This window comes from Dermacentor albipictus, chromosome 9 (genome assembly GCF_038994185.2).
Source record: "Dermacentor albipictus isolate Rhodes 1998 colony chromosome 9, USDA_Dalb.pri_finalv2, whole genome shotgun sequence".
Classification (NCBI taxonomy): Eukaryota; Metazoa; Arthropoda; class Arachnida; order Ixodida; family Ixodidae; genus Dermacentor; species Dermacentor albipictus.
The window spans coordinates 29882803-29909193 of NC_091829.1; the positions used below are offsets into that span (position 1 = coordinate 29882803).

At 42.3% G+C, this 26391-nt stretch overlaps 1 protein-coding gene across 2 annotated transcripts; it reads left to right on the top strand.

Annotated features, from left to right (window-relative positions):
* Window positions 1-26391, top strand: LOC135917995 (caspase-7-like). Of its 2 annotated transcripts, none has more exons than XM_065451653.1 (7): window positions 1-187; window positions 3770-3812; window positions 5266-5380; window positions 7758-7905; window positions 12913-13088; window positions 18765-18888; window positions 22346-26391. In XM_065451653.1, the coding sequence occupies exons 1-7, from the start codon at window positions 151-153 to the stop codon at window positions 22582-22584; spliced, it is 882 nt and encodes a 293-aa protein (XP_065307725.1). In that variant the 5' UTR covers window positions 1-150; the 3' UTR covers window positions 22585-26391. The 2 variants fall into 2 exon arrangements, with proteins under 2 accessions (XP_065307725.1, XP_065307726.1); XM_065451654.2 differs by lacking the exon at window positions 1-187 and adding an exon at window positions 466-627.

The window sequence follows — 26391 nt, forward strand, 5'->3', positions numbered from 1 at the left end:
CAGCAGTGTTGGCGCGTGTCTATGAGATGATTCATGACGCGAGAATCGCGGGCGGTTTCGTCGTTCTCGTGTCTAGATAAGCTTGTGAGAAGACCTCAAACACCGATAAAGTTTGCGTGACAGGCTGTTCTAGCTTGCGCAAAGGCCAACATGAGTGGGGACGACTTGAAAGCGAGTGACGGGAAAGGTACGGCCAGCGTATCATTGCATGGTGATCGAAACGGGCTTCGCTGTGAAACCCCTCTCGTCAGCGTCCGTCGTTCGCGCTTACATCTCTGTAATCTTGGGTACTGCGTTATGCAGACGCCTTGTTCGAGACAAAATGGCCTAATCTCGTTTGTTTAGTCCTACGTACTGTGTTGCAGTTTAGGAGGACGATCGAAAGACGCTAGATTAGGTTATGTATGTACGCACTCACTAATCGCACGTCGAACTTTAAAACTTCCAGAGGGGTACACGGAAAAAAAAAAGTTGAGAAAGAAAGACGTGTACGGGAGAACATGAGGTTTTCATGGACAACGCACCTTGCCTCCGGAAGTCAAGCAGTGCGGACTGACAATGGAGGTCAGCGCTTACATAAATGCACAGCCCGTTAGCTTCACCTTTGTACTGTTCACTGCTGTGCAGGTGAGCGAGGCGTGAAGGGAAGTCTCTGCCCTGATTTGCGAATGATTGCCGATTATAATGCGGGCGCGACAAAGTGTACGAGCAAGGTTGTTTGGTTCAAGAAGTGAAAGTAGCCGAGAAATCTCTAAATGTGTACAAAAAATCGCCAAGTTGCCGCAACGAGCATTGCTGGGGCCGAGTATGAAACTGCTCCTTTTGGAACGCTTACGTTTAGTGCCCCTCGCTTCGTTTTAAAGTGTGCCTTCTGACAGTCTGCTCGCTTTGAAGCTGGAACATGCAACCTGAAAAATCCATTTAACAGTACCACCACCTTGTGGTTCAGACAATTGGATGACTGCTTTTATTGTTGATTGCTCAGAAAACTAGAAAGTGAAAACGTCCGTTTTATTACAGGACATATATAAACTGCTGCCACTTCTGGTGAAATTGGGCACATGAACATGTCAAATGTGGCTACAAAACTGCAAGAAAAACATCTTTTCTCAAAGGATAAAAAAATACTGAGTGGGACATATGCTCTTACAAAGTTAAGGCACATTCACAAAGCACTATATAAAGATAGCAAATGTGCAGGTACTATAGTTAATAATAAATACTACCATTTGGCTAAGCAATCACTTATGGAGAGATAACAAATTATGAATAGGGAATAGGTGAGAATTCTCAGCCACCTGTTCAAACTTGATATGCCCTCATACCTCAATGTGGTGTAATTCGTTTTGTCCCTTCCTAACAAATATGCATGATAGTGAATGTCATTGCATGAATGTTGTGTGCATCATAAGTGGCATAGAAGTGTTAATAATGCCATTTGAGCGTATTATGTTTTTTTTCTAGTGTGTTCTTATCATAGAATGTTGGTTTTAAAAGTAACCAACCTATAATTCTTCTTGCTTCATCCAATAAATTGGATGCCAATAAGTCATGTCCCACAACTAAAAAAAAAGTGCTGGCGATTGTAAACCTGGTAAAAATTTGGAACACCAGATGAATAAAATTTTGCACTTCTTACTAGGGGTCAAATTGACAAGAATTGAGTGTATCGTGCTTCTTCAGTTGTGTGGTCTCAAGCTCTATCTTTCACTCTTTGGATCAGATAGGTGATGCTAGCTGTTCATGCACTGGTGATATCTGTGGGGGAGTTATTCATGATAATACACACTTTACACACTTAATGACTAGTTATGACTGCCCTCCGCAAACACACGTTTGCCATGCTTAGCATCTCCGTCAACTTTGACCATGATAAATCATACCATAACTGCTGTAGGACCTGCTCCCCCCCACTTTCGAGAGGAAAATTTTGAAACTGAAAGGTTTCCGCAAACATTAGACTTTGAGGCACAATATTCGATATCAGTTAATATCGCACTATAAATGTACTAAAATTGCTGGAGTATTTAACAGCATGAACGGCATTGATTACGACCATCTTTGAGAGAGTGCCAATGAGGAAGTAAACTACGTTCATGACGGCAGCAACATAGAGAGTGGGAGTTATAAAGAATTGAAGTGAAACTTTATCAGTGGTGCTGAATTTTCAGTAAATGTCTTATGTATTGCATTGGGAGTGTTTGCATTATTGAACTGTCGCCTGTGGTCATAGCGGATAGTCACAGGCGGGACTCTGGTGAGAGGCACTCATACCCTGCGAAGATGTTGAAGAAATATAGTTCAGCTTTTATACAAGTAAATACAATACTTCATGCTTTGAACTTTCATATGTATTTTATTTAATTTATTTGACCTTAAGGGCCCAAGGGCATTATGTAAGGAAAGGGCATACATTTGTGGTTGACTTGGCATATAACAATGAAAGGAAGAAAAGAAAGGATCAGTGGTAAACGATAGACACTGAGGTCTAACATGATAGCCAGCAGTAAGAGTAACAAAAAAGTAAATAATAAACTTAACAGATAAAGAAAATAGCATAGAAGGTAAAATCACCATTTGGTATCCCTTTAAGTTTTTGGTGCCACCAATATTTTCAATGGGATGACTGTGATTTAAGCGGGAAGATGCCCTTTCATCAATGTGTGTTGAGATACGGGATGATACTAAAAGGAATGTAGAAGACAGAGGTGCAAAGTTGAACGACGAAATGTGAGACCGATAGATTGCTCTACTTGGGTGATGCTCGTTCGCTTTGAGTATTGTGAATTGGTAAACCATGTAGCGAGGTTCTGGATGGCTTCGACATCGTCAGCAAAATATGTTTGTGAGGAATGCCAGCTGGGAGATGCATACTTAAGTTTTGGTCTGGCGTGTGTTTGATATGCCAGTTTTTTAATGTCGGAGGATGCAGACCTTCAAGTTCATTTAAGATGCCAGAGTGTTCTGGAGGCCTGTGAACAAATGGTTTCAATATGTGTAGCTCTTGATAGCGTTGGTGTTAGGTGCAAGTCGATGTATCTATAAGCAAGTGTTCTGCTAATCGGAGTTCAATCTATCCTATAAATATAGCAGATAATGGTGTGCTTTAGACTAAATCAGTCGCACTTGCATTTGCTTTGGTTTAGCAGCACGTGCCAGCATGTGCGATGCAGTCCTCCTGTTTATCGCTGTGAGTGTAGCTGACGAAATCATCAGCAAAATGTTTGAGTGTTGTTGTAATGTTTGATGGCAGGTCATTAATATAAATTAAAAATAACAGCAGAGGCAATTCCACCCCCTGAAGAACTCCAGGTGTCATGGTGCTGAGGTTAGGATAGTGGTTGTTAATGCAGGTAAATGGTATGATTCCTTTACGAGTTAACAGATTAGACCAGAGGGCAGATCGAGTGTAGACGGCTTTACTAGGTAGTAGGTGTTATGCAATACACAGTCGAAAGCGTTTGAGAAATCTAAAAACACACCATCGATCTGATACTTAGTTTCCACACACATGAATTTCTCATGGGTAAATTCGTACAGCTTGCTTTCGAACGAAAGACATTTATGAAAGTTGTGTTGATTGGGATAGAAAGTTCATTAATTCTCAATGGGTCATTATGTTCTTTGATGTGATGCGTTCAAGTAATTACATGCAAGTGCTCGGTTACCTGACTTAAAGATGGGAATAACTTCTGTTTTCTTTCAATTGTAGGGAATAATGTGTATAATGGATTACTGCTTGTTTTTGTTTATCATTGCCCCCTTTCAGCCGGCGCCAACAGCGAGCTTGATGCTAGGAACATTTTTGAGGGGTAAGTGGCATCATTTATTTAATTATACCTTACAGGGCCCCTTTCAGGGCATTCAGTAATAAGGACAACAAACAAGTTACACAAAGTTATATTAGTAACATAAATAGCATATATAAATAAGCAAAACTTGAATGTGTGGAAACTTACTAAAATCAACATTAGCACAAGATACAATTATATAAACTGTATGTGCACAGCAAAGCACCCAGAAAAAAAAAAGTTTAAACATAATGAACGTATCACAAGGTGGTAAAACTAAATTAAGTATTGTAGCACACAGATTGTCCCAATAAAAAACAAAAAAATTATGGCATGGTTTAACTGATGGCATGTGTATTGAGTAGTGGCCAGAACTTTTCTTGGTAATTTTCTGTAACAATGCCTTTGGGAAAGTTATTCCACAAGAAAATGGCGCATCAAAGTGCTGACAACTTAAATATATTAATATTGCCAGAGATGCTGTTGTCTGTAATGTACATTTAATAGTAGGAGTCTTAAGTTCACCTGCACTAATGAACTACGCTTCGGCAATAGTGAAGCACTGATAAGTCAGAAAAGACACAAAAATGAAACACACGTTATGAAGACACTTTGGAACTTTCTGCACCAGTTCAATGCGATAGCATCTGCTCTGGTCCAATTAAATTTTATTGGCAAAATGCATTACACAGTGTCCTAAAGAAGCCGAAGACTAATCTTAGCATGTTGTGATGACATCTGCTGCGTCCTAACTGCAAAAATATTAGAAAGTGCTTTAACAGTGTGCAAACAGGGACTGTCACTGGGGCGAACGTTTCAACAAGGTGACTGACTTGTCTTCATCACGGCAGCAACTCTTCCCTTAAATGTGTAACCCCCCCTATCCCCTTCCATATATTTTAGCACTTCGACTTACTCTTACCCTACTTTATGCCTCAGCTTATTCTTCCTGTTCTCTTCCATTGTGAGTTGGGGAAAGTGAGTTGCTACTGTTGCTACATGATACCACACTACTGACCCAGGAGTGTTGGGGTGACAGTGCAAAATTATAAAGAAGGCATTGGAAATAGCTTCAATGAGTGCACTAACTTCATTTATGAATTCTAATGTGATTAAATAAAGTCATCTGCAGTAAAAATTTTGAGAAACGGGACTTAGAAACAGTAACAAACACATATGTTGAACTATTTCGGCTTACTTCACAAATGTGCATTTCCTGTGCCGCCATAACGGCTAACCTAGGAGAAAGGGGATGCATTCAGTGGCTGTGCGAGTTGTGAGAAAAACTACTGATGCCGCAAGTGGCACTGAGTTTCATTACCCATAAGCATGCTTGTGTGGTACTGCTTGAATGTGAATAAGCATTCAGGCATTAAGCTATTAATGATGCTTTCTCTGCCTGTGTGGTACAGGTATTACACTGAATAATCTGACAATATTGACCTTCCTTGCGGTATGGTCGCCACATTTCCAGAATGTTTGGCAAGCAGTCGGCTTCCCCGTATCCCATGCTACCCACATCACTTGAGGCGGAAGAGTACAACATGTCGCACCCCAGGCGTGGCAAGTGCGTCATCTTCAATAACAGGGTGAGTGCAAATTTGGGAGAGTTATTTCCATGCAGCAGGCTGGTTACACTAGCATCTCAACATTGCTGGTGTGCGAGATGGGTGACAAACTCTTCAGAAGTCATTCCACAAGCAACCCTCACCTAAGTTGCCCTGTTATATGTGTTTAAATAGTTATCCTCTGTGCTATTTCCTCCCTGTCCTTTTACTCCCCCACTGCTGACTACTGTTTAGGTGTCAGCAGACTGTGCTAGACACTTACAGTGCGGTCACCAGCAGTTTTCGTCCTTTCCTTTTCGTTTATGTATATCTAAATAAGCAACCGATTACTACTGCCATGTCCTGTTGCTGAGCCACAAAGTTTCAGTGTCAGTTACTGGCCTATGCAGCTGTGTTTCAGTCAAGGCATAGCACAGAAATAAAGCTGTTCATGTACAGTCAAGTGCGAATGTTGGGGTATACTGGAATCTCAGATAAATAAGTTATTAATAAATAAAATATGAGAAGTAGTTCAATTTCCTAGTGAAGTAGCCAGTAGAACTATTCAACACTATGCTTGCGTACACTAGTGCTGGTTTGCCAATTGAGTGTATTTTGGTTTAGGCAAACCCTGAATGGTACCAGCTGGCAAGAATTAGTTCCAACTAATCCTCTGTAGCACCTCTCATAGCCCAGGCATTAAATTATTAAGTGTTAAATTATTATAGTGTTAAACATCCCAAAGCGATTCATGGACTGTAAGAGACGCTGTAGGGAGCAGCTTTGTTTAGTTTTACCGCCTGGGATGTTTGAACGTATGCCTTAAGCACGGTACACAAGCATATTACATTCTGCCTATATTAGAATGCGTCCACTGTGACAGAAAATCGAACCTACAATGTAATGCTCAGAAGCGAATTACCATAGTCACTGAGCCTCTGTGGCGTTTCCTCAGAGCTGCTTTTCTTTAGTGCATTTAAGGGCTTCCACAGGCAAATGTTGATTCAAGCGAAATTGTTTGACTATTGTTCTGGAAACCCTGTAATGTTTGGTTTATGTGGAGTGAGGGCTTTGTTGCAGAGCAAAGTGTAACTGGAAGGGCCCTACAATTCCTCTGCATCATAACTGCAATGAGTAGGGCAATGTATGCAGTAATCCTGCACTGTGCTTGGCAGTTTTGGGGTCCTGTTATGTTGTGTGCTGTTGCCTGCTTTGAATCAGACGGCCACTCTGAGATGGCTCCATGCTGTGGCAGATATCAATGATGGGGCACTATGAAGGAGTCACAAAGTTCTGTACGGAAATCTGATAAAATTCGCCAGTACATGTTATAATTTATGTTAAAATTTATTGTAATTGTATTTCTTTATTAATGACTTGCTACCTTGTACTTGTTATAAACAAGATTTCATGTGTCATCATCAGCAGCTGATACTGTACTTTCGTAGTAGTGGCACTAACTCTATCTTAAACTATCCTGGACCATTTACTTGCCAACGAAAGGTCAGTTCTTGTAGAGAAACTGTTCCAGAGAAAGTGGTCTCGAGCAAAACGTCCAGCTGCTCGCCAGAGCAGTCGAAGACCAGAAGAAGAAACATGTCAGGGCTTCTGCTGGTGTAAGCAAACAATGCGCAGGTGTCGAGGTACCCACCTACTACTGCCATGAAAAAATGCGCTGCAGGAGGCATGTGACCAGAACTTTGCCAGATCTCAGTCAGGCCTCCAGGTTAAAGGTTGAGAGTGCCCACTAGCACTCGTAAAGAGCCAGGCAATGTGTTTTGGGAGCTCCATTTTTATCAGCTGAATGTAATGTCACCAGAGTGCTCAAATACATCCAGCGAAATGAACCATCAAATTTGGGGAAAGACACGCTGTGTCTGCTAATTTGTGATTTTTGCGGAGAGTTGGGTCCCAAAACAATGGTGGTAAAAAACATTTCTTTGAAGAAGAGTGAGAGCAAACGATGACACACAGCACTGGGTGGTCAACTTTGTAGGTCATGCTTTACTGTCTGCAATGGTTGACAGGGCAGCACGTAGGGGTCAGCACACTCCCGCAAAATGAACACAGAGAAAAAGCTACGAGAAGGCATGGTATTATCATAGGGGAATGTCTGATGAAACTGATCAACTACTACTATCTTTCATGTTTATAGATATAGTTCAATGAGCATATTTAATTTTTTGTCACTCATTGAATAGCTTGAAAAACCATTGGCAGTATGATCTATATCAGCAGCAGCTGGTTCTATATGTACTTGCTCACAGAAGCTCTGGTCTCAGTGGCAGTGGTGCATTTGTTGATTTGGAGCCTCAGTTTTTCAACGTAGCATGACTGAAGTTTTGTCTCTAATGCCATTCCTGTATGAGCAAGTCTCCTGGGTCCTCACATGCCTTTCTACGCCCCCTTTCAAACGCAGACTTTTGAAAGCCACACAAAGCTTAGTGAGCGAAGAGGCACGGATTTGGATGCGGACAACCTCCGGAGCTGCTTCCGTGATTTGGGCTTTGAAACAGTCATGTACACTGATCTGTCATGCAACAAAACACGGGACGTTCTGGAGATACGTAAGTTGCAGCAACCTTAAATAGCCTCGGCAACATAGATACATGGTTCTTGTGCTCTTTTTACTGTGCCACGGTATGTCAGTGACCGTGATGTTCTGTTGCTGAACACAAGGTCATGGGTGCAATTCCTTATTGTGGCACACAGTACAATTCCACAGTGTGATGGAGGAAGAATTGCAAGAGTGCTTGTCTGGCTTAGGTTTGTGTGTATGTCAAAGAAGCACAGGCATTCATGATTAAGCTGAAGTACTTCATTATGGTGCGTCTTATTGCCTAGGGACAGTATACTGTGTCAATCACTTTCAGAGATACGATCACTTTCATGAGATTTCATGTGGCTCGACATTGAATGAATTGCTTTCTACAGGTGCCAGTGTTCCACACACATGGGCAACAGTGTGCTTTGGACTCATGCAATTTGGTTGCCTGTAGACACTCACGCATCTGGTGCCAAGTCACACAAAATGTTCTGAAAGTAATTGACCGGAAATACAGTATAGTTCCTGGTGTTGTTTTACAATGGTAAACCTGATTACTTGTCAGCCAAATAGCATGATTTCTCAAAACGGTAGTATAGCAGTTTTTCAGAAGCTCTATGCACGAGCCAGGGTGCCTGAGATATTGCAAAAGTAAATTGTTTGAGAAAGCTGGGAAATGATACTGTTAGGCGATTAACTGTGTACCGTCTTGGAAACCTTAAAAGCAGCATATATTGTTTTTAGGCCTCTAAATTTCTTTCTGCACAGACTTTAAACGTAGGGTTCATTATGCTGCCCTTAAGGCTACAGTATTTCTATTAGGTAGCATGTTTACAGAATCTTTGTATACACAAAAGATAGTAATTTGCACATGGAGTGAAATGTCTGGCCTTCCAAACTGTGTTAAAGAGGTCGTAAAAGACTTGTTGAACACAGTAAGAAACTGTAGCCGATCAGTCTTAAAGACTGCCGTGAACATGCAAGCCAAGTATTACTGAACTGCCTGCAACAGGGCATTTGCAATTTCCTGTCAAACACAGCGAGAAATCGTGCTGAAGTCATGCAGCTGGACCCACCAATGCTATTGGATGATTTGTGATCACGAGAGCATTCTCAGTGATTCACATTTGCTAAGTTTGAGTTAAATAAGTGCGATATATATGTGTCTGCGATTTCAAAAAGACAGAAAAATAATTCCATGTTTGCACTGCGCACAGCTACCTCTGCTGTGCATGGCCTCTGAGATGGCAGTGGAGTGCTGTGTCTCATAGTCTACTGTGGCAGCCACGGGATGCTGCAGTGAGCCCTTTCACTTTTGGCCATGGCTAGCGGAAACAAAGTGAAAAGGCTGGCTGTCGATGTGATAATTCTCCTTATAGTTTAAGAATGCGAAAAAATTGTTCACTGTGAGATTATTGAGCCGACGTCTTTTAACAGTGAGGCCATTCTATGATTAGCTGCAAAAGTGTTTCAGGGCCCCTTTAAGCTGCGTTTGATGTCTTCAGGATGTTGAGAATTTGCTTATACTTCATGGCTTATGCTGTATAACTGTACAGGGCCTTAGAAGAAGGGGTTCAGCTGAGTAGGTTACAGGCAGAGCAGTTTTTGTTGCATTTCATTTTAATGAACTCTTGACCAAGAGTGGAACAACTCACTTAAGATTACAAGGCAATTATTCCTGTAATTACTCGCATAATGATAACACTCACATAATGATTGCACCCCTGACTTTTGTAATCAAAATTAGATTTTTTAAATTTCCCATGTAATGATCGCACCCCGAACTTGCTGCAGCGATATGTCGTGTGCCAAGTCTAGCTAATAATAATCGTGCTTACCATCTGTCGAATGCTACGCAAACGACTCTTCAAGACAAACCAAGTGGACTGCACGCACCAAACATTCTTAAGTAGATGCCCCATTTCATTGCTTTCATTACATTCCGCACTTCCATGACAAAAAGAGGTACAACCAAACTTGCCTTTATTATGGGTAGGCTTTATAATGGTTGTGGTCAACAAAAACAAAAGAGGCGCCTTTCGATTCTTTTCATCTGCACTTGTGGGCATGCAACAAATAGCGAGCGGCAATGACAGCAGCCTCGTTAACACTGATACGCTAGAAGTGTACTTTATTCATACACCGACGCTTGTAACACGGCTAAGATATTCGCCCACATAGTGGAAACGTGCCGTGTTAGGATAGTAGGGAAGACAAATGCCGCTGTTTCTGCAGCATGCCCACCATGTGTTTCTATGTCACTGGCAGCTAAGCACGCCTATTTGTTTCTGTCCCCCGAAAGTGGACATGGCTACGTTATTGCCGCCAACTTGCCGATATTAACGATATTATTCATTACTGATACAGAAGAAACTGTTTCAATGCACGTAATGTACTCGCGAGAAGAAAAAAAAAATCGCATTCGGCCTGCTCTGCCGGCCGCCATTTTTGTTTTGGTGTCTCGCACTACACACAGCGGCAGCCGCCTATTTGTTGACCTGTTGTCATCCCGCAGCAAACGCGGGATGAAAAAAAAAATTGTTTCTTCTCGCGGGAAATTTAACCCGCGTAATGATTGCACCCCTGAATTTGCGTAAATTTTTTTTACAAAAAAGGGCAATCATTATGCGACATTATGCGAGTAAATACGGTATGTTCATGCCAGAAGCCGTAATAAATACATGACTCCTGACAGGAAACAGTGCCTTTTGACGGTTCTTATACTTGGAGAGCAATGAAAGAGTAATGCATTGACCTCGCAACAGCTTGAAGGTATCCTACTTGGGGGAACGAAAATGAATATTTATTTATTTATTTATTTACTTTCAGGGCCCAGAGGCACTATATAAAGAAGGGGGGGAAACATCACAAACAATTTTTGCAAGTAACATTGGATTTAAGCAAAGGCATGTTAATGGCATTCTTGAGGTTAGTAGTGTCTGTGAGGGCGGCGATGGCAGTGGGAAGATGGTTCCATCCATGCTTGTTCGAGGAATGAAAGAATCACTGTAAAGATTAGTCCTACATGACGGCACGCCTACTTTAAAACAATGATCTGAACTAGATGAAACATAATACGGCTGTGTGATAAGCTGCTCTTTTAATACAGGGTAGAAGTGGAAAATTTTATGAAATAGCAAAAGTCGAGCGCATTTTCTACGGGATGAAAGATCGCGTAACTTTAGGGGATTTTTCATTGCTGTAATGCTGGAATGACGCGAGTAATTTGATAAAATGAATCTAGGTGCATGGTTTTGGATTGATTCTAGGGCAAGAGTTACAGTGGTTTGAGCGGGATCCCATATGGCGCATGCATATTCGAGCTTTGATCGTACTAATGTTCGGTAAAGAATTACTTCAAGGGATGAAGGCGTGGATGTAAAATTACAATGCAGGTATCCAAGCAAGCCGTTAGCACTATTACAGACGTACCCAATGTGGGTGGGCCATGAGAGGTTATTTATGATATGAAGGCCGAGATACTTGTATGAGTCAACAAGTGTTAGCTGATTACTGTTAAGAAAGTATAGGCGCATGTTACTGCATTTTGAATGGCAGGAAATTTGCATAGCTTTACATTTAGTTACGTTAAGTTGCATTAGCCATTTACTGCACCAGAGTGACATGTTATTCAGATCGTTTTGCAGTTTACATGCATCAGATGGATTAGTAACTTTATAGTAAAGTACACAGTCGTCAGCGAAGAGCTTAATAGAGGATAAAGTAATGTAGTCAGGGAGATCGTTAAGACAAGGAAAAGCAATGGACCCAGCACCGATCCTTGCGGCACTCCCAATGTTACAGCAGAGGAAGGAGAAGAGTAATCATTAGCTGTTACATACTGTGTTCTGTTGGTCAGGAAGCCTCTAATCCAAGATAAGATGTTAGGATCAATATTAAGTTTGCTGAGCATAAGGATCGGTAAATTATGTGGTACTGTATCAGATGCCTTGGTAAAATCTAGGAAAATGCAGTCAGTATCAAAACCTAGGTCAACATTAAAGGACAGGTCATTGGTAAATGATAATAGCCGAGTTTCACATTAAAAGTGCTTCCTAAAGCCGTGCTGACAAGGGTTAAAAAATCAATTTGTTTCTAGGAAATTAACTAGTTGTGAATAAATGTTTTCTACAATTTTGCGAGGAATACTGGTTAATGAGATGGGGCGATAGTTCTTGGGGTGAATGTGTAGTACCTGACTTGTGAACAGGAACAGGAGCATGATGTCAGGTAGTGCTAGCTAGTATCAGCAGTAAATTAGCCAATAAAAAATTTTCTAGACAAAGTACCATGGTGTTAGAATAATAGTTGCCTAATGTGGCAGCTGAACTATTCGTAATCGCCAGGGAATATAAAAATGGCAGCTGGTGATACAATGTGAAAACAGTTGGAAAATAAGAGATTTGTGGCAATAAGCAATTAAGTATGAGCCAGTGTTCTCTAAATGTGATAACAACAACAAAATTTAAGAATATAGTTAAGACAGTGTGGCCAAGATTATCTACAAGACATAATTTAAACAGAATGATTAAATATGACCAAAGTGAGGTTCCCCTGAGGAAGGAAGGGGAAGTCAACATAGGAAGACATTCATTAAGCAAGCCAACCTCCTCTTCCACCAATGCTTTTTCTTTGGGGCCCACTTGCAAGTGATTTTTGGGAAGTATTGTAGACCCTCTATGGTACCCAGACCTTTTAAGGCAACGTTTGGTTTGTGGCAGTTTTTAGTAGCGTCGTCTTCACGGATCGATCCTCGCCATCTGCACTCGGCTCTTCTCTCTCCCATAATCTCCACATGCCAGGAAACTGAAAATTACTGCTTGCCTGTCGGGTGGTGAGGACCTATTTCGAATGAGCCTTTCATTTATATTATTTCAGGAATAGGCTGCCAAACTGTCGCATGATGCTTTTTTTCTTTCTCCATTGCATCAATGATATCCATCATTTCCTCAAATTTTGTACACTGGCTAAATGTGAGTCAGTAGTTGAGGCGTCTGACAAGAGCTATTGTCTTGTTTATTTTCTTTAGTTGGAAAGCAAGACTACAAGTACGATGACTGCTTTGTCTGCTGCTTCTTGACACATGGCGACTGTGATGTTCTGTACGGAACGGATGGCAAGTTTCCGGTTGACACCATTATTGAGCCATTTCTTGGAGATGCCTGCCACAGCCTTCTTGGGAAGCCCAAGCTGTTCTTCATTCAGGTCAGCAACTCTCAAATCTGTCTCTACACGTATCCAGACTATTTCACATAGTGGACCCCTTCAGCATTGACGAGTGACAAAGAATCCCTGCATTGGAAGACACTGAAGACAAACACTAAATCAGGTTAGACTAATAGTGTCTTTTGAACATGTTTTGATAGTTTCACATTAAGAGTTTGATTGTTAAGATAATAAGGACGCTGAACTTTTCTCTCATGGCAAACCTCAGCACCTGTACGTCATGGGATGGCATGGATTCTGAAGCATTTTCTCGTATTTCAGCCATTGTGGGACAGTAAAGTTATCGAAACTTACCAGGTTCAGTCTTTGGCTTTATTACAATACAATGTAGTCATTCTTGTAGTGCAGGAAATTAACTAAGTCGACGCAGATGCCATGAATATCCATGACATCATTGTGATATGGTGCGTGAACTTCAAGGTGGCACCGCTGGCAGTCTTTCGTTTTTGCTTCTTTGTTGACTTGCCAAGCTTCCTCTCTCACTAAGAGGGGCCCTTGTGGTATTGTAGAAGCATAATTTGCTAATAGCACAGCTGAACTTAATTTTATATTTACTGCCACCTTAAGCTGTCATAACCAGCATGTGCTATTGATTATACTGGGCAGTTCAAAATTGTGGGAAAAAGTAAAAGTTTAGTCATATGAAAAAGACAGCCTATAGCATAATGTGGTTTTCATTGAGAAACACACATACATGTGTTTTTTAATGCTTTTGAAACATTTTAATGTGAGATTTGTTGCGCTTGTCTCTGCCAGGGGCGCTTCAGTCGTGTCGGTAGTTTGTAGATGTATAGATGTACAGTTGCACCCATTTATGACGAACACAGCAGTTATGATAAAGGTGGCCATTATATCAGTAGTTTATTATGTGTGTATTCACCCTCCAGAATGTGCAAAATTTAACGACCTTGAAGCTGGCATTGGCAGTTGCGATTAGACATTACTTTAGTCCAAAAATCACATTTCAGTTACGTTCATTTTTGATCCTGACACCTTTGTGCACCTAGCTGCAATTATTTGTGAAAAAACAACAAAAAAAAAAAAGAAAACGCTGCCTAAAAAGTTGGTGTCACAGCTCGTTTGAAACGGCATCAGCTGTCATTTCAGAACTGACGCCAGCCTCTAAAGGCTTCTATAATCAGGACTTGGAAAGAAAGGAGGCACCCGTAGGCATGGTATTGCTATCGATACTGGCTCAGCGAAGAGAAACTGATGAGCTGAGAGGGAATGAAGAAAGCATAGAGTTTCCTGTTACAGAAGAGTAAAATTTTGGGCAAGTTGGTGGATGCATATTTGAGTACGGTGAAGTGCGATAGACGGGACAGAGGAAGGCGAGACAGATGGGATGAGTGCTAATGACAACTGTGAATGTCTGTTAGAAGACTTTGCTGCAGCAGGACAATGTGTGCATGCACCCAAGACACTCTGAAACCAGCAGCAAGAAGAGCAGGCCCAAAAAGCAAGGCAGTAATGGAAGCGCTGGGCCAATTGTGCCAAGCTGCACCGAACTGCACCGTGAAGGAAATCCTGCTACGTGCTGCGCAAAATTGTCATTTATCACAAGGATTGTGCCAGGCCTGTGCCGACACGCACTTGCCCCAAATTGTGAATACATTCGACTCTCGTTACAACAGACCCTGATAATCCGACAAAAGGTGTCTTTCAAGGTGTCCGACAGATCGCTTTTAATATACACGCAGCCGCGCCGTAAGCAGCAACTTCCGGAGTATTGCCCAAGTATAAACACCCCCCACCCCCTCGCCTCCCGCCCATGCCTTGCGTGCGAGAGAAGACGGCGCACTTCCGCCCTGCCTTCCTGCTTCGCACGCACTGTATTAAGCCATGGTCGTTGGCTGACCCTCGCAAGTTAGTTGTCAGCCTGTGTAGTCGCGGCAAAAGTATGTGTTATACGCCCCATTTTGCAAAAAACAATGGCCACTAATTTTGTCTGCCGTAGCCAATAGTCCGTTGTGCGGTCCGTTAAAAGCGAACTTCATCGCATTAATAAAATAGGTAGCGCAAACTAAGGTTGAAATATAGTCCGTTATATCTGAAGGTCTGTTGTATGCAGGTCCGTTGTAACGAGCGCAGACTGTACGTAGTTTGCATGCGCGAGGAAGTGCCGCACATCAAGCAACCCTTCTTCATGACTCACCCGTGCACGCTTTCGGTCACTCTTTATTAAGATGCAGAATTAACTGTGAATTAGGATTAAGTTTGTGCTTATCATCATCATCTGCATTAACAATAAAATGGAAAAGCAAAAACACTTACGTTTTAGTATAAGACATAATTAGTGCAGCGTTTCAAGAGCTTCCTGCTTGCACCATTGCACTAAGTACTGCTCCAAGGCATTCTTTTCTTGCTCCAAACAGTAAATATTACTGCTGTAAAGCATACATTTCTGTGCCAAACTGCGATTTTTCCTGGTTTGAAAGCTGCTCCAAGAGATCAAGTGCCGCTTTCATCACTGACAAGACCACGCAGCAAAAATTTTGTACAATGCATGCACAATCTCTTCATGAAACATGATAATTGGCATAAAAAGTCAAACAAAAGTGAATTAATTAGATCAACTGTGGCAACCAATCTGCTGCACTTCTGAAGCCACGCTAACGTTCGCATGAGATCCAGAATTTTCTTTAACACCGTTTCCGAAAGCTAACATTCTAATTTCGTCTTTTGACAGCCTACAACTTCCACATTCTTCAACCGCAATTAGTAACCGCAACTTTTGCACTGTAAAGCAAGATTCAAGCCTTCTTATTTCAAACACCTAAAGTGCTGGGGCAGCATGTCGTTCAGGCATTGGCCAGTCTGTCCCAAGTAAACATGACCGCAGCTGAAACGAATTCTGTACATGACACAAGTAGCACATGGGGCATACTGATATAGTACTCATGTTTCGTCATACAGTACCGTATTTACGCGATTGTAAGTCGACCCCCCCCACATCGCGTGACAGGAAAAAAAAAAAAAGAAAGAAAGAAAGAATAGCATACCTGAGGATGCATTCAAGAACGCAAATTTATTAGTAGCTGACATGGTCACTGGACTATTCTTCTTAACTAGTGCTGCCATCGTCAGCACTGCTACGGTCCCACAGCGCATCATCGTCCAGCGAAATTCGACATTTGGCAAACAACCGCACCATGACATCTTCTGTAAAAGCAGCCCATGCTGAATGCACCCAACCACACGCAGCCGTCAGGGAGGCTCTTTTGACAGGTTCGGTTAGCGAATGGAATGGAATGGAAAAGCGGCGCTTCCGTCAACTATCAACACCCTCACATGAGTGTTGTGTGCACTGTAAAACTCTCAAAAATGTTGAAAAATCCTTCCAAAAAGCGAACAAACACACAGGATAGCGAAAAGCTACGGGTAGGGCCATAGAGCAAGCATAAAATTGTAACTACGTTGTAGACCCCTTTGGTCTCGCTTTTTTTGGCGGTGCCATGGTTTGGTTTCGATTGTAAGTGGACCCCCCCCCCCACTTCAGATTTCTTGAAATTGAAAAAAATGGGTAGACTTATAATCGTGTAAATACAGTATTTCATTACTTGACTTCTTATGACGAGTTTGCACAATAGTGCCAACTTGCGTGGCACAGAAAACACAAGATCCACCCCATGCTTCCCTGCAACTTTCCTAAAGTTGTGCGAAACCTTATGCTCATATGGCAATATGTGTTTAGACCTGTGCCTACTTTTCAATGAAAGTGACCGCCTGTACTAGGCTTACATGCAAAGGTCCGAGCAAGCCATTCTACCCTCTGATTCCTCACATTTGGAACTGATTAAAAAGGGAAAATCATGTTTGAGATCAGCACTCTTGAAGTCCTGCCCTCACGGGATAACAGGAAGGTTTAGTTGCCAATTACTAGCAAGGTTGCAGCAGGTGGGTTTCCCGTGTCTGCTCCTCAAGCTGTCGCAGAAACACTGCTTAATCAGCTATGCAAAGAGCCTGTGGTAGACGTTGTAGGCACCCCGCAGAACAGACATTTGTTTGAGTTATTGTTCATGTTAGGCTTGTTCATTTCTTCAAAGCACGAGTATCAGTATGTCCCATGTGGTACCTCTGGCATATACAGAATTCCTTTAAGCTGCGGTTGTGTTTACTTGGGACAGACTGTCCAGTGCCTGAAGAACAGGCTGCAACAGCTCTTTTAAGTGTTTGAAATCAGGAGAAGGCTTGAATCTTGCTTTACACTGCAAAAGTTGCGGTTGCTGTCTGCAGTTAAAGAACGTGGAAGTTGTACGCCATGGAAAAACGAAATTAGAACATGAGCTTTTGGAAGTGGTGTTAATAAGAAATTCTGGATCTGATTCGTGCGTTACATGCTTTCGTGGCACTTTTAGACAGAGAAGTGTGAATAGTGGGTAGCCACAGCTAAGTTGGTTTATTCACTTCGGTTTTGTCTTGTATGCCTCTTGTGCCGCTTGTATACAGTTGACAGCATACACATGCTTCCTATTTATCATGTTTCACGAAAAGATTGTGCACTCATTGTGTGCAATTTTTGACATATCACCTTCTTATTTGTACCTGCCCTTCTTGTTGTTGATTTCAGTGCCCTAGGTGCATGCGTGCATTTTCCTGCTGCAGCGAAATTTTCTACTGAACGTTCAGAGTTGTTAGTAGCACTTGTCCCGTCTGTCCCATCTTACTTTGTCTCGTCTATCACGCTTAACTACACTCAAATAAGTTTTCTACTAATATTAGTAAAGGCAACTCTGGTGCTGCGAACCTTCAGCTAGCTTGTAAACATTGATTACAACATGGATTTGCCTTATCTTTGTGCTTGTGGCTTCAGACATTATTGTGACTAATATTTCTTGTGTAAATTTTTATGAATATATAGCCAGTTATATACATTTATTAATGCGAGAAGGCAATAAGTCTCCTTGCACTTGAGTAATCATTGCAAATTGACACATTTGAGCTGCAATGCTTATTTAGTTGTAAATGATGAATCCGCAGAGCTGCAAGGCCATTCGATCCTGGAAGAACGAAGTTCTGATAAACTCGTATCCATTGTTCCCATGCCGGCTGAAGTGCTGTACTTGCAGCTGCCATAAACATTAGCGCCAGCTACCTGGTATCTAATGATCAAGGAGTAAGCTACCTTTTAATGCCTGCCCAGTCACTCTGCAATGCATGGGAGCAACTGGTCCAGTGCAGTGACACCACATTCTCGATAATTCTATACCTATTGCTGCTAGAGCATGGACAACCTTTAGCTGGGAGCTTCTGTCACTTCATGTCTGCTCCTCGACTTCCACATGACGTAAAATGAAGGATAGTTGAATTTATCATAACCACACACTGTAAACTGTTACCACTGAGAAAGTGGCGCCCTCTCAGTGAACACCAGGTTTGGTAGTCACTAAGCTGGCATTTAAAAAATGTAGGAGGGTATGACTGGAGCCATTGCTTCAACTAGGGCACTTGTCTTCAAGAGGGAAACAAAGAGACAACGTCCCCTTTCAAAGTGTGTGCTCCAGCGACTTTCCTTGCTCGACCACTTTTCGTCACTTAAAGCCTCCATTTTGCTGTGAACTTGTCTTGTATAGCTTTCTCTCTAATAACCTTTGTCGGAGACTCTGCGAGGCAAAGGGAACATTGCAACTCATTTTATCTCCATTCACATTTCAGGCCTGTCGTGGAGATCGACTTGATGCTGGTGCCCAGGCAGTTCTAGACACCTCAGACTCGCCTACCCGGATATACCGCATTCCCACGCATGCTGACATCTTGGCCGCTTACTCCACAGTGCCAGGTGGGCGATAGTGAATAATTATGCAACATTCTGTGGTCACTTTCACTCAGGGGTAGCATAAGAAGTGGTGGACAGCCTAGCAATTGTGAATTCTAGATTACTTGGTATATATTTGCATATACACGTGGTCATGAAGCACCCAATGACGCAAACTCCAAAAATGCAATCTTTCTGCTTCATATATTGTCTAGGCATTTCTTTGCTGTGAAAGCAAAATTTCTTTATATTGAAGTTGTATACAAATGCACTTCGTTATATTGATGCTCTGATTACATGGTGTTCTATGGACAGGAGGTTATGAAAAGTTTGATACTTTGCTATGTAAAAAATATTGTTATATTGAAGTTCATAATACCGAAGTTTAACTGTATATGAATGTCCCTCTAGGCCTCCTGAGTAGATGTGCAACCAAAAAGAGAGAGAAGCAGACCGGGGGTTAAGTGAGCGGACCAGTCTACCTGATAGCATGAGGAGATCGCGGAGATCAGGGCAGAGTAACTGGGCGTATTGAGACCAGTGAGATTATCATTAGCCAATATAATGTCCAATGCAGGATGAAGGTTCTCCAGCAATCTCCAGTTACCCCGGTCTTGCTTCAGTTGATTCCATCTTATACCTGCAAATTTGATTCAGTGATATGGTCGGTTCTACCAAAAGACAGAAAGGCTTCATTGATTGAAACGGAGACTGCTGTCAAGGAGTTAGCCTGTAGGTACGACACTACTGTGCTACATGTTTCTACATGGAGTTATGTGCCACATGTGGTGTGAAACCCAGGTGACATGCTCTTCGAGGAATAGGAGTAAAGAATGGCCTATGAGAAGGGGGGGGGGGGGACGAGAGGAAATAATGGTGTAACAGGTCACTTGTCCAAGGTTCCCCACATCACAAAAACACCACAGACTACAATCCTGATGCCTTTTAGGGAAGTGAAGGTTACGTGAAACATTGAAAGCCACATTCTTGAAAATGTTTATTGACTTTCTGTTGAACTTGCAGAGATGCTTTCTCTTTTGCTGTTTGGTCTATTTTAGCTCTTGTTTTTGTCATGTTCCTTGAATTTCAGTACAGGACATGACATTCTCACTTTCTTAGTTTGACTATTTCTAAATTTGTGGTATGGATATTCTTTCAAACCCAAAGTATATGCATTCTGCAGGTGGTGTGACACATGAAAAGAGAAAATTTTGTGCTGAGGAAAAAAAAAGTAAAAAATTCACCACCTTTAGCATACATTTGGCTGCACATACGATACTCAATGACACTTTCACTGCATTTCGTAAGCCCTCCAGACCCTCCATGAGGTTCCATGCAGAAAAAGTGTGTGATATGTTCTCCATTTCACTTTCGAGCATTTATGGAAGCATAAAGGAAGCATTCTTGTGTCATTTCTTGTTGTCATGATTACTGACTGTTTCATTACTGTGGGAAAATTACAATTTTTTCAGGCAACTAAGAACAAAAGTCTTGTAACCATGAAAACACCTTAGCATGCAGTGTAACATTATAACTTGTAAAAAACTAGTTATCGTTATACATAGGTTGCAAGAAAAAATCTAAAAAACAGCAAATTTTTGCAAACACGATGTTTTCGTGCCCATTTTAAATGGAAATACTACTATAGGAAATTGATATATAGTATTTGGAAAACAATTTGGCATCATAACCAGGTCCCGCGATAAGCATTGCTGAGACTCAAAGCAGATTCATTATGAATTTGTCATGGAATTGCCAATGAAGTGGATGATCCCAAGTTTAACTGTGTCCACGTGCCGTGTCCACGTGTCCACCTCCCACTTAGCTGAAAGCTAAGTGGGAGGCTGCTGTGAAGCGAAAGAACTTCAAGCACTCAAGAACAACAGTGCTGTGCTTTAACCACTTCCGTGACGACGATTACTACCAGAATTTATCAATAATGCATGCTTTGGGTTCTCCTTCATGTTAGCATGCTGAAAGGAAGGTGCATGTTTATCTCCCACCCTTGACGCAGGTTTCATCGCTAAGCGCCGCAAATTTTCTATTCGCACGTGTGTTGTGAAACAGCCTGCATGCAGCTACCATAACGCAGTGCAATTGTAAAGTTTGCATGTGTTGGAAAGCCGGCTCACGCGAGGACGCTGCGCTCCCCCTTCTCTTGCACACATAGAGAAACCGACCATCTCACGTAGCCGACAGAATTCGCCGGTTACGAGTAGCGTGCGAATGGCGCGCTAATGAAGGTTCTATATACATGTGCTACAACAGCCGGTAAACTTTTCCCACGTTTAAATCGCCTGTGTAGATTGTCGACAGCTTTGGGGCAGCGCACAAATGCCAAAGATAACATCACCGCTTACATTCTACGAGGAGGCATGCAGGAACATAACACTACATTTGTTTGCCCAGAAACGTACTCACTGGATCGCTGAGTGTAGCTTAGCAAAAAACATACTTGCCAAAGAACATTTCCAATACAAGGAGATGCTAACACTTCGCCTTTGTTCGCGTGGAAAGCACTGCTTGCACCGGCATTTTTTGCTTCTTGCAGAGGCCGGCTCTTTGCAATTGGCTTGTACATGTAGTGAGTAAAGTATAAACCCCATACAAGTGATCTTGCACGCGACAGCGACAAGCGAGGCGATGGCTGTCGCGTTCACTCATCGTCTACAAGCCGAACTCCACCGAGCGACGGCTTTGAGCGACGACTTCCCGGTATGATGGCAGCAATATACGTGCCGAAACTAGCATGACGCATGCTTTATCAATTTAAGTTTATGTATTTTACTGTAAAAAGGAGTGTAAAATATTTCTGAAGGTCTTGCACTAGGTTCTTATTCTTGCACGTGTAAAATCCAATAGTTTGCTCATTCCGTGCGACAAACAGTAGTATATGAGTTATGTACATCCAGTTCTGGCTTTGCACTATTGGCTAGTCACTCATAGCACTTCCAGGCGATGAGCGACGAGTTCTAGATTTCTAGAAACTAGCGATTGAGCGACAACACAGAGCGATCTGTTCAAGCGACGGCCTGTTTTGTTGCTCGAAGCCGTCGTCACGCGCAAAATCGCTCTCGTGAGGTTTGGACTTAACGCCAAACTCCTTAGAAAAACGCGAGCTCTCGAAATTTCCCATGACCGTCTCAGGAAAACAGCACCAAACTGCCTTGCACCGTGCTTCATGTGTAGCGGCAGCAGTCGGTCCGGACGAGCACCATTGTTGACGTCACGAGGTGCCCGACCAATCACAGGCGGAAACGAGGCACGCGAGCTGCTCAGAGTCTGCTGCTGCACTTTTCGTTGAAATAAACTCTGTTTGTGCTTTCTTTCGCTCAGTTTCGATGCGATATTCGAATTCAGAGAGTTGAAAACCATGACGTACTGCTCTTCACTCATTTTTTCTGGAAAAGCTTTCAGCTTCCCTTTAACGCAAAACGAGTAAGCGTGCACTGACTGACTTGTGTCTGTGGTGGTGTTGCAGGTTTCTACTCTTGGCGTAACACGATGCAAGGCTCTTGGTTCATCCAGGCCCTCTGCTCCGTGCTTCGACAACGGGCACAATACGCAGATTTGCTCTCGATGCTGACGGTGGTTTGCCGTCAAGTCGCATTCGACTGCGAGTCCTACACTCCACATGACCTCCACATGCACCGCAAGAAGCAGGTTCCTTTCATCACCTCCACTTTGACCCGGCTGGTGTACCTCAAGCAGCGAAGCTGAGAGCGGCCTCCTCTTAGTCACACTTGATCGACCAAGTCGAGCAAGACCACTTTACGTAAATCACCGTATTCGCAAACGCGCCTCTGCTGAAAGCTCTTCCTGAAAGAGGTCCTGAAATAGCTTTTATTGAAACGTGAGCCACGCACTAAAATTAGTGCGATACCTTTCAAGGAGTACTATCCCAAAGAAATATTTGAGAGGAGCGAATAAGAACCCAGTTACACTGGCTGTTTTTCAAGCGTTAAACAAACCTAAGAGAAAGAAGTCGTACATTATACAAGTGGGACCAATGACATATTGTTCGTAGTTGTCTCGAGTTGCGCAGACTAGATTATGAAGTGCAATTGACTAATCAGTTGAACAGGGACTAAAGAGAAATGTAAGTTGAGCCCTGTCTTTGTAAGTTACCCTTATACAGTGCCAGAAAAGGCACTCTTACATGAGAGGAGGCCTGACAAGCGAGTAAGCGTGCAAAAAATGAAAGATCGGTGGTGACATCGCTTTCAAGTTCCTGCATTAGCTTGCCATAGTTTCACGGGTTTTGGTACTTTCTGCAGAGGTGTACTTAACCTTTTATCGATAAAGATGGACCAGCAAGTTTTCAGAGCTTTTATTGCACTGTAACTGCACAAATGTAAAACACTATTCTCAAAAACTCTGGGATGTAACCCTGACACACCGGCGCCACAATTTCAACATGTAATCTAAAAATGAAATTTTGGCCTTCACTTTCTCTTCAGATAATCAACAGTTTCTGCAATATCAATAGGAACGAAGTTTTGAACAATTGTATCATCAGTCTAAACTGCCTTAGTGTTTAATTATGCAATGTTTGAAGCAGCCATTACAGCTGTTTGAAATAAGAAAGGCCACTTACCACCAACACAAGACGGGGTTTCGCAATCTGTACAGTGTGGAACCCAAAGCATCACTTTATTTTAGAGTCAGAGCAATAGATGAATATAGGCCCTGAACTGATCTTTCTCTTTTAGACTGCCTACAAGGTAGGTAGGGGTTGACCGGTGTCTAGGTGAACATGTTGGAGGCAGCATGCTTCCATCTACTCCACTTGTCAACATGAGGGATGTGTAGAAATCCTGAAAAATGTCACTTTGTTTTGACGTTATAGTGCAGCCTCCAGTTTTAATATGTAACAATGCTTTTACTTTATACCAGACGGCATTATCATGTTGCCATGGCGGTGAAGAATAGAACTGCTACAGCGTTAGTTAAAGATTTAACTCTTTATTGGGTGTACTTGTGCCTAGCCAAACAAGCAACACTCAAAGCACAACGATAACAGTGAGCATATTCGTCGAGAATCCAATCCATGGGTCAACCGTGTTGCTCTGCTAAGCCCGAGGTGGGATCAAGTCCCAGCCACGGCGGCCACACTTCGATGGGGGCAAAATGCAATAACGCCGGTGCACCGTACTTTGGGTGCACGTTAAAGATCCCCAAGTGGTCAGAATTAATCCGGTGTCCCCTACTATGGCGTGCCTCATAATCATATTGTGGTTTTGGCATGTGAAACCCCAGAATTAAATTTAAAATTTTTGTGTCATGCATGTCGGCTACTTATGCATGACTAATCATGCGTACCCACGTAGTCACTGGTGTTTGCGTACCACTGCTTGCATCGCACATGTAATCCGGTCATGCAGGGTTCTCTCGCAATAGAATTCATTACTAACAGCACTCGACAAAGTTCTGATACATGCAGGCTTGTCTTGCACTTGGTGATAACTTTTAACAGTTGTGAGCTGTTGAACAAGTGTCCCTGGCAAAAAGGGTAAACAAGGTATGTTTGTCCGTATTTGTCAGTATTCTGTTTCCCTATTAAAAGGAGCACAAAAACTCAGTTTTAGAGTTCTAGTAGCTCTACCACACATTTCTCTCATAAAAGGATGACGTTTATCAAGCATAAAGGTTAGGTTAGGCCTAATTACATGAGCCAAATTCAGACAGCTGTCATCCTCTCCCTCATGGCACTGGTTTCCGTTTCTGAGTATTTCCTTGAGAGTTTTTTCTTGAGAATGCGATGGCAGTGACATAGGCCAATACTCCCAGCAGTGCTGGCATCCTGTTAGTAGGCCAAGAAATGCTCTATCCGAATATAAACTGGTTCCGTGATGGTGATGCGATGGCCAGAAACACCAGACCTGATGTCATCGTCGTGATGTCGTGACATAGCTGAATTTCAGGACATTGTGCAGCAATAAATATGTAGCTATGATGACGTTGCTCTTAGAAAAAGCAAACAGGAGAACTGCACCTGTTCTGAGTGTGCTTGGCAGCTGCAGCAATTGCAGGACCAAAGTGAGCGAGCCTGTCATGATGTGTCCATTGCCTGATTATAGAAACTGAGACTGGTTTTTAGAAGGAAATAATACCATGAACTGGGGTGTTCTGATGCTTCGCACAATTTTTTCTATGGTTTAGAAGGTTTGGACCTTGACTTGGTTGCAAACAAAATGGGAAGTCATAACTGTTGTGTCACTATAACTATGAGAGCCAATACCCTGAGCTTGTCTAGACAAGAGCATTGCTAACACTCAGTGATTGTTTGTTCACTTTTGTGTATCGTGCAGTATTGACAGGAATAAGTTTTTTTTGTGTGTGTGTTTCCTTGAATTGTGCAAGTATTCAGGCAAGTATTCTTTTACTGCCTTGTTGTACAATTGTAGCCATGTCACATATGATTTTTGTTATTATTATTTTCAGGTTTATGAAACGTATGTTATTTTTTCACTAGATCATTGTCACCTCTGCTCTTCAATGTCTCTTTCTTTGCAGTCACCACAGACCCAACAGTATACTCGCAAAAGAACATGCGAACAGAGGGAGAGCACATTCTTGTCTATTTCTTCCCCCGCTAGAAATATTATTAGTATCAACAAGAAATTAACTAGCCTGGCTTTTTGATCGTCACAACAGTGTGATATTCGCTTTACTGCAGTAGCTATAATGGTCTCTTTTTTAAGCAGAGTGCTTCAGGTTGCAAGGTCAACACTGGCCGCGGTAGCCACATTTCAATGGGGGCCAGATACAAAAACGCCCATGTAAAATCCAAGATGGTGTGAAATGCAATGCGGAGTTTTCCACTCGTTATTAGGTCGTTGATTTCGCACTTAATATCCAAGATTTAATTAAGAAATATCCCAGACAAAGTGCAATTTACAAATAAAATTCGATCTCTCTCTTCTCTCCCCCTTTTTTTGCTCAAAACGATTATGTTTTTAGTGATTGTCATCGACATCATTGAATGCAATTGTAAAAAAATGCCTGGAAATTGATGCTAATTGGTGCGCAGATGCACTGACTTGAGTAAGTTGGTCATCGCAGGGCCACCATTAGGCCAACACAGGTTTACTTTCACGAGTCTCACAACGTGGAAGGTTCCCGCGTTGCCCCTACTATCACTGTAACCATTCTCTTGACGAGGCCCTGCTGATGTGGCCCTGCTGGAGCTATGATGTCTGTCCTGCACTCTGCAGTCTTCGAATGTGCAACACTCTTGATGTGCTCCAGCATCATTTGCGCCATCCAGTACTTCAGCCCCTGGTACTCAAAAGACGGCACCTTTCTTGTGCCTTTGCGAAACTTCAATATTTTTTTTTACTGTGATGTGTGTTTACACAACCGGTGTATGCTCTTTTTATATATATATGCAATACACAGACGTCTTCGTTATGCAGGCAATTCGCAAGTGATCAATTCTGAATGTGCTCCTTTTTACTGTTGTCGCAGATGATCCACTGTCAATTGCTGTATAAAGAAATAAATATACATACTGTATTTACGCAA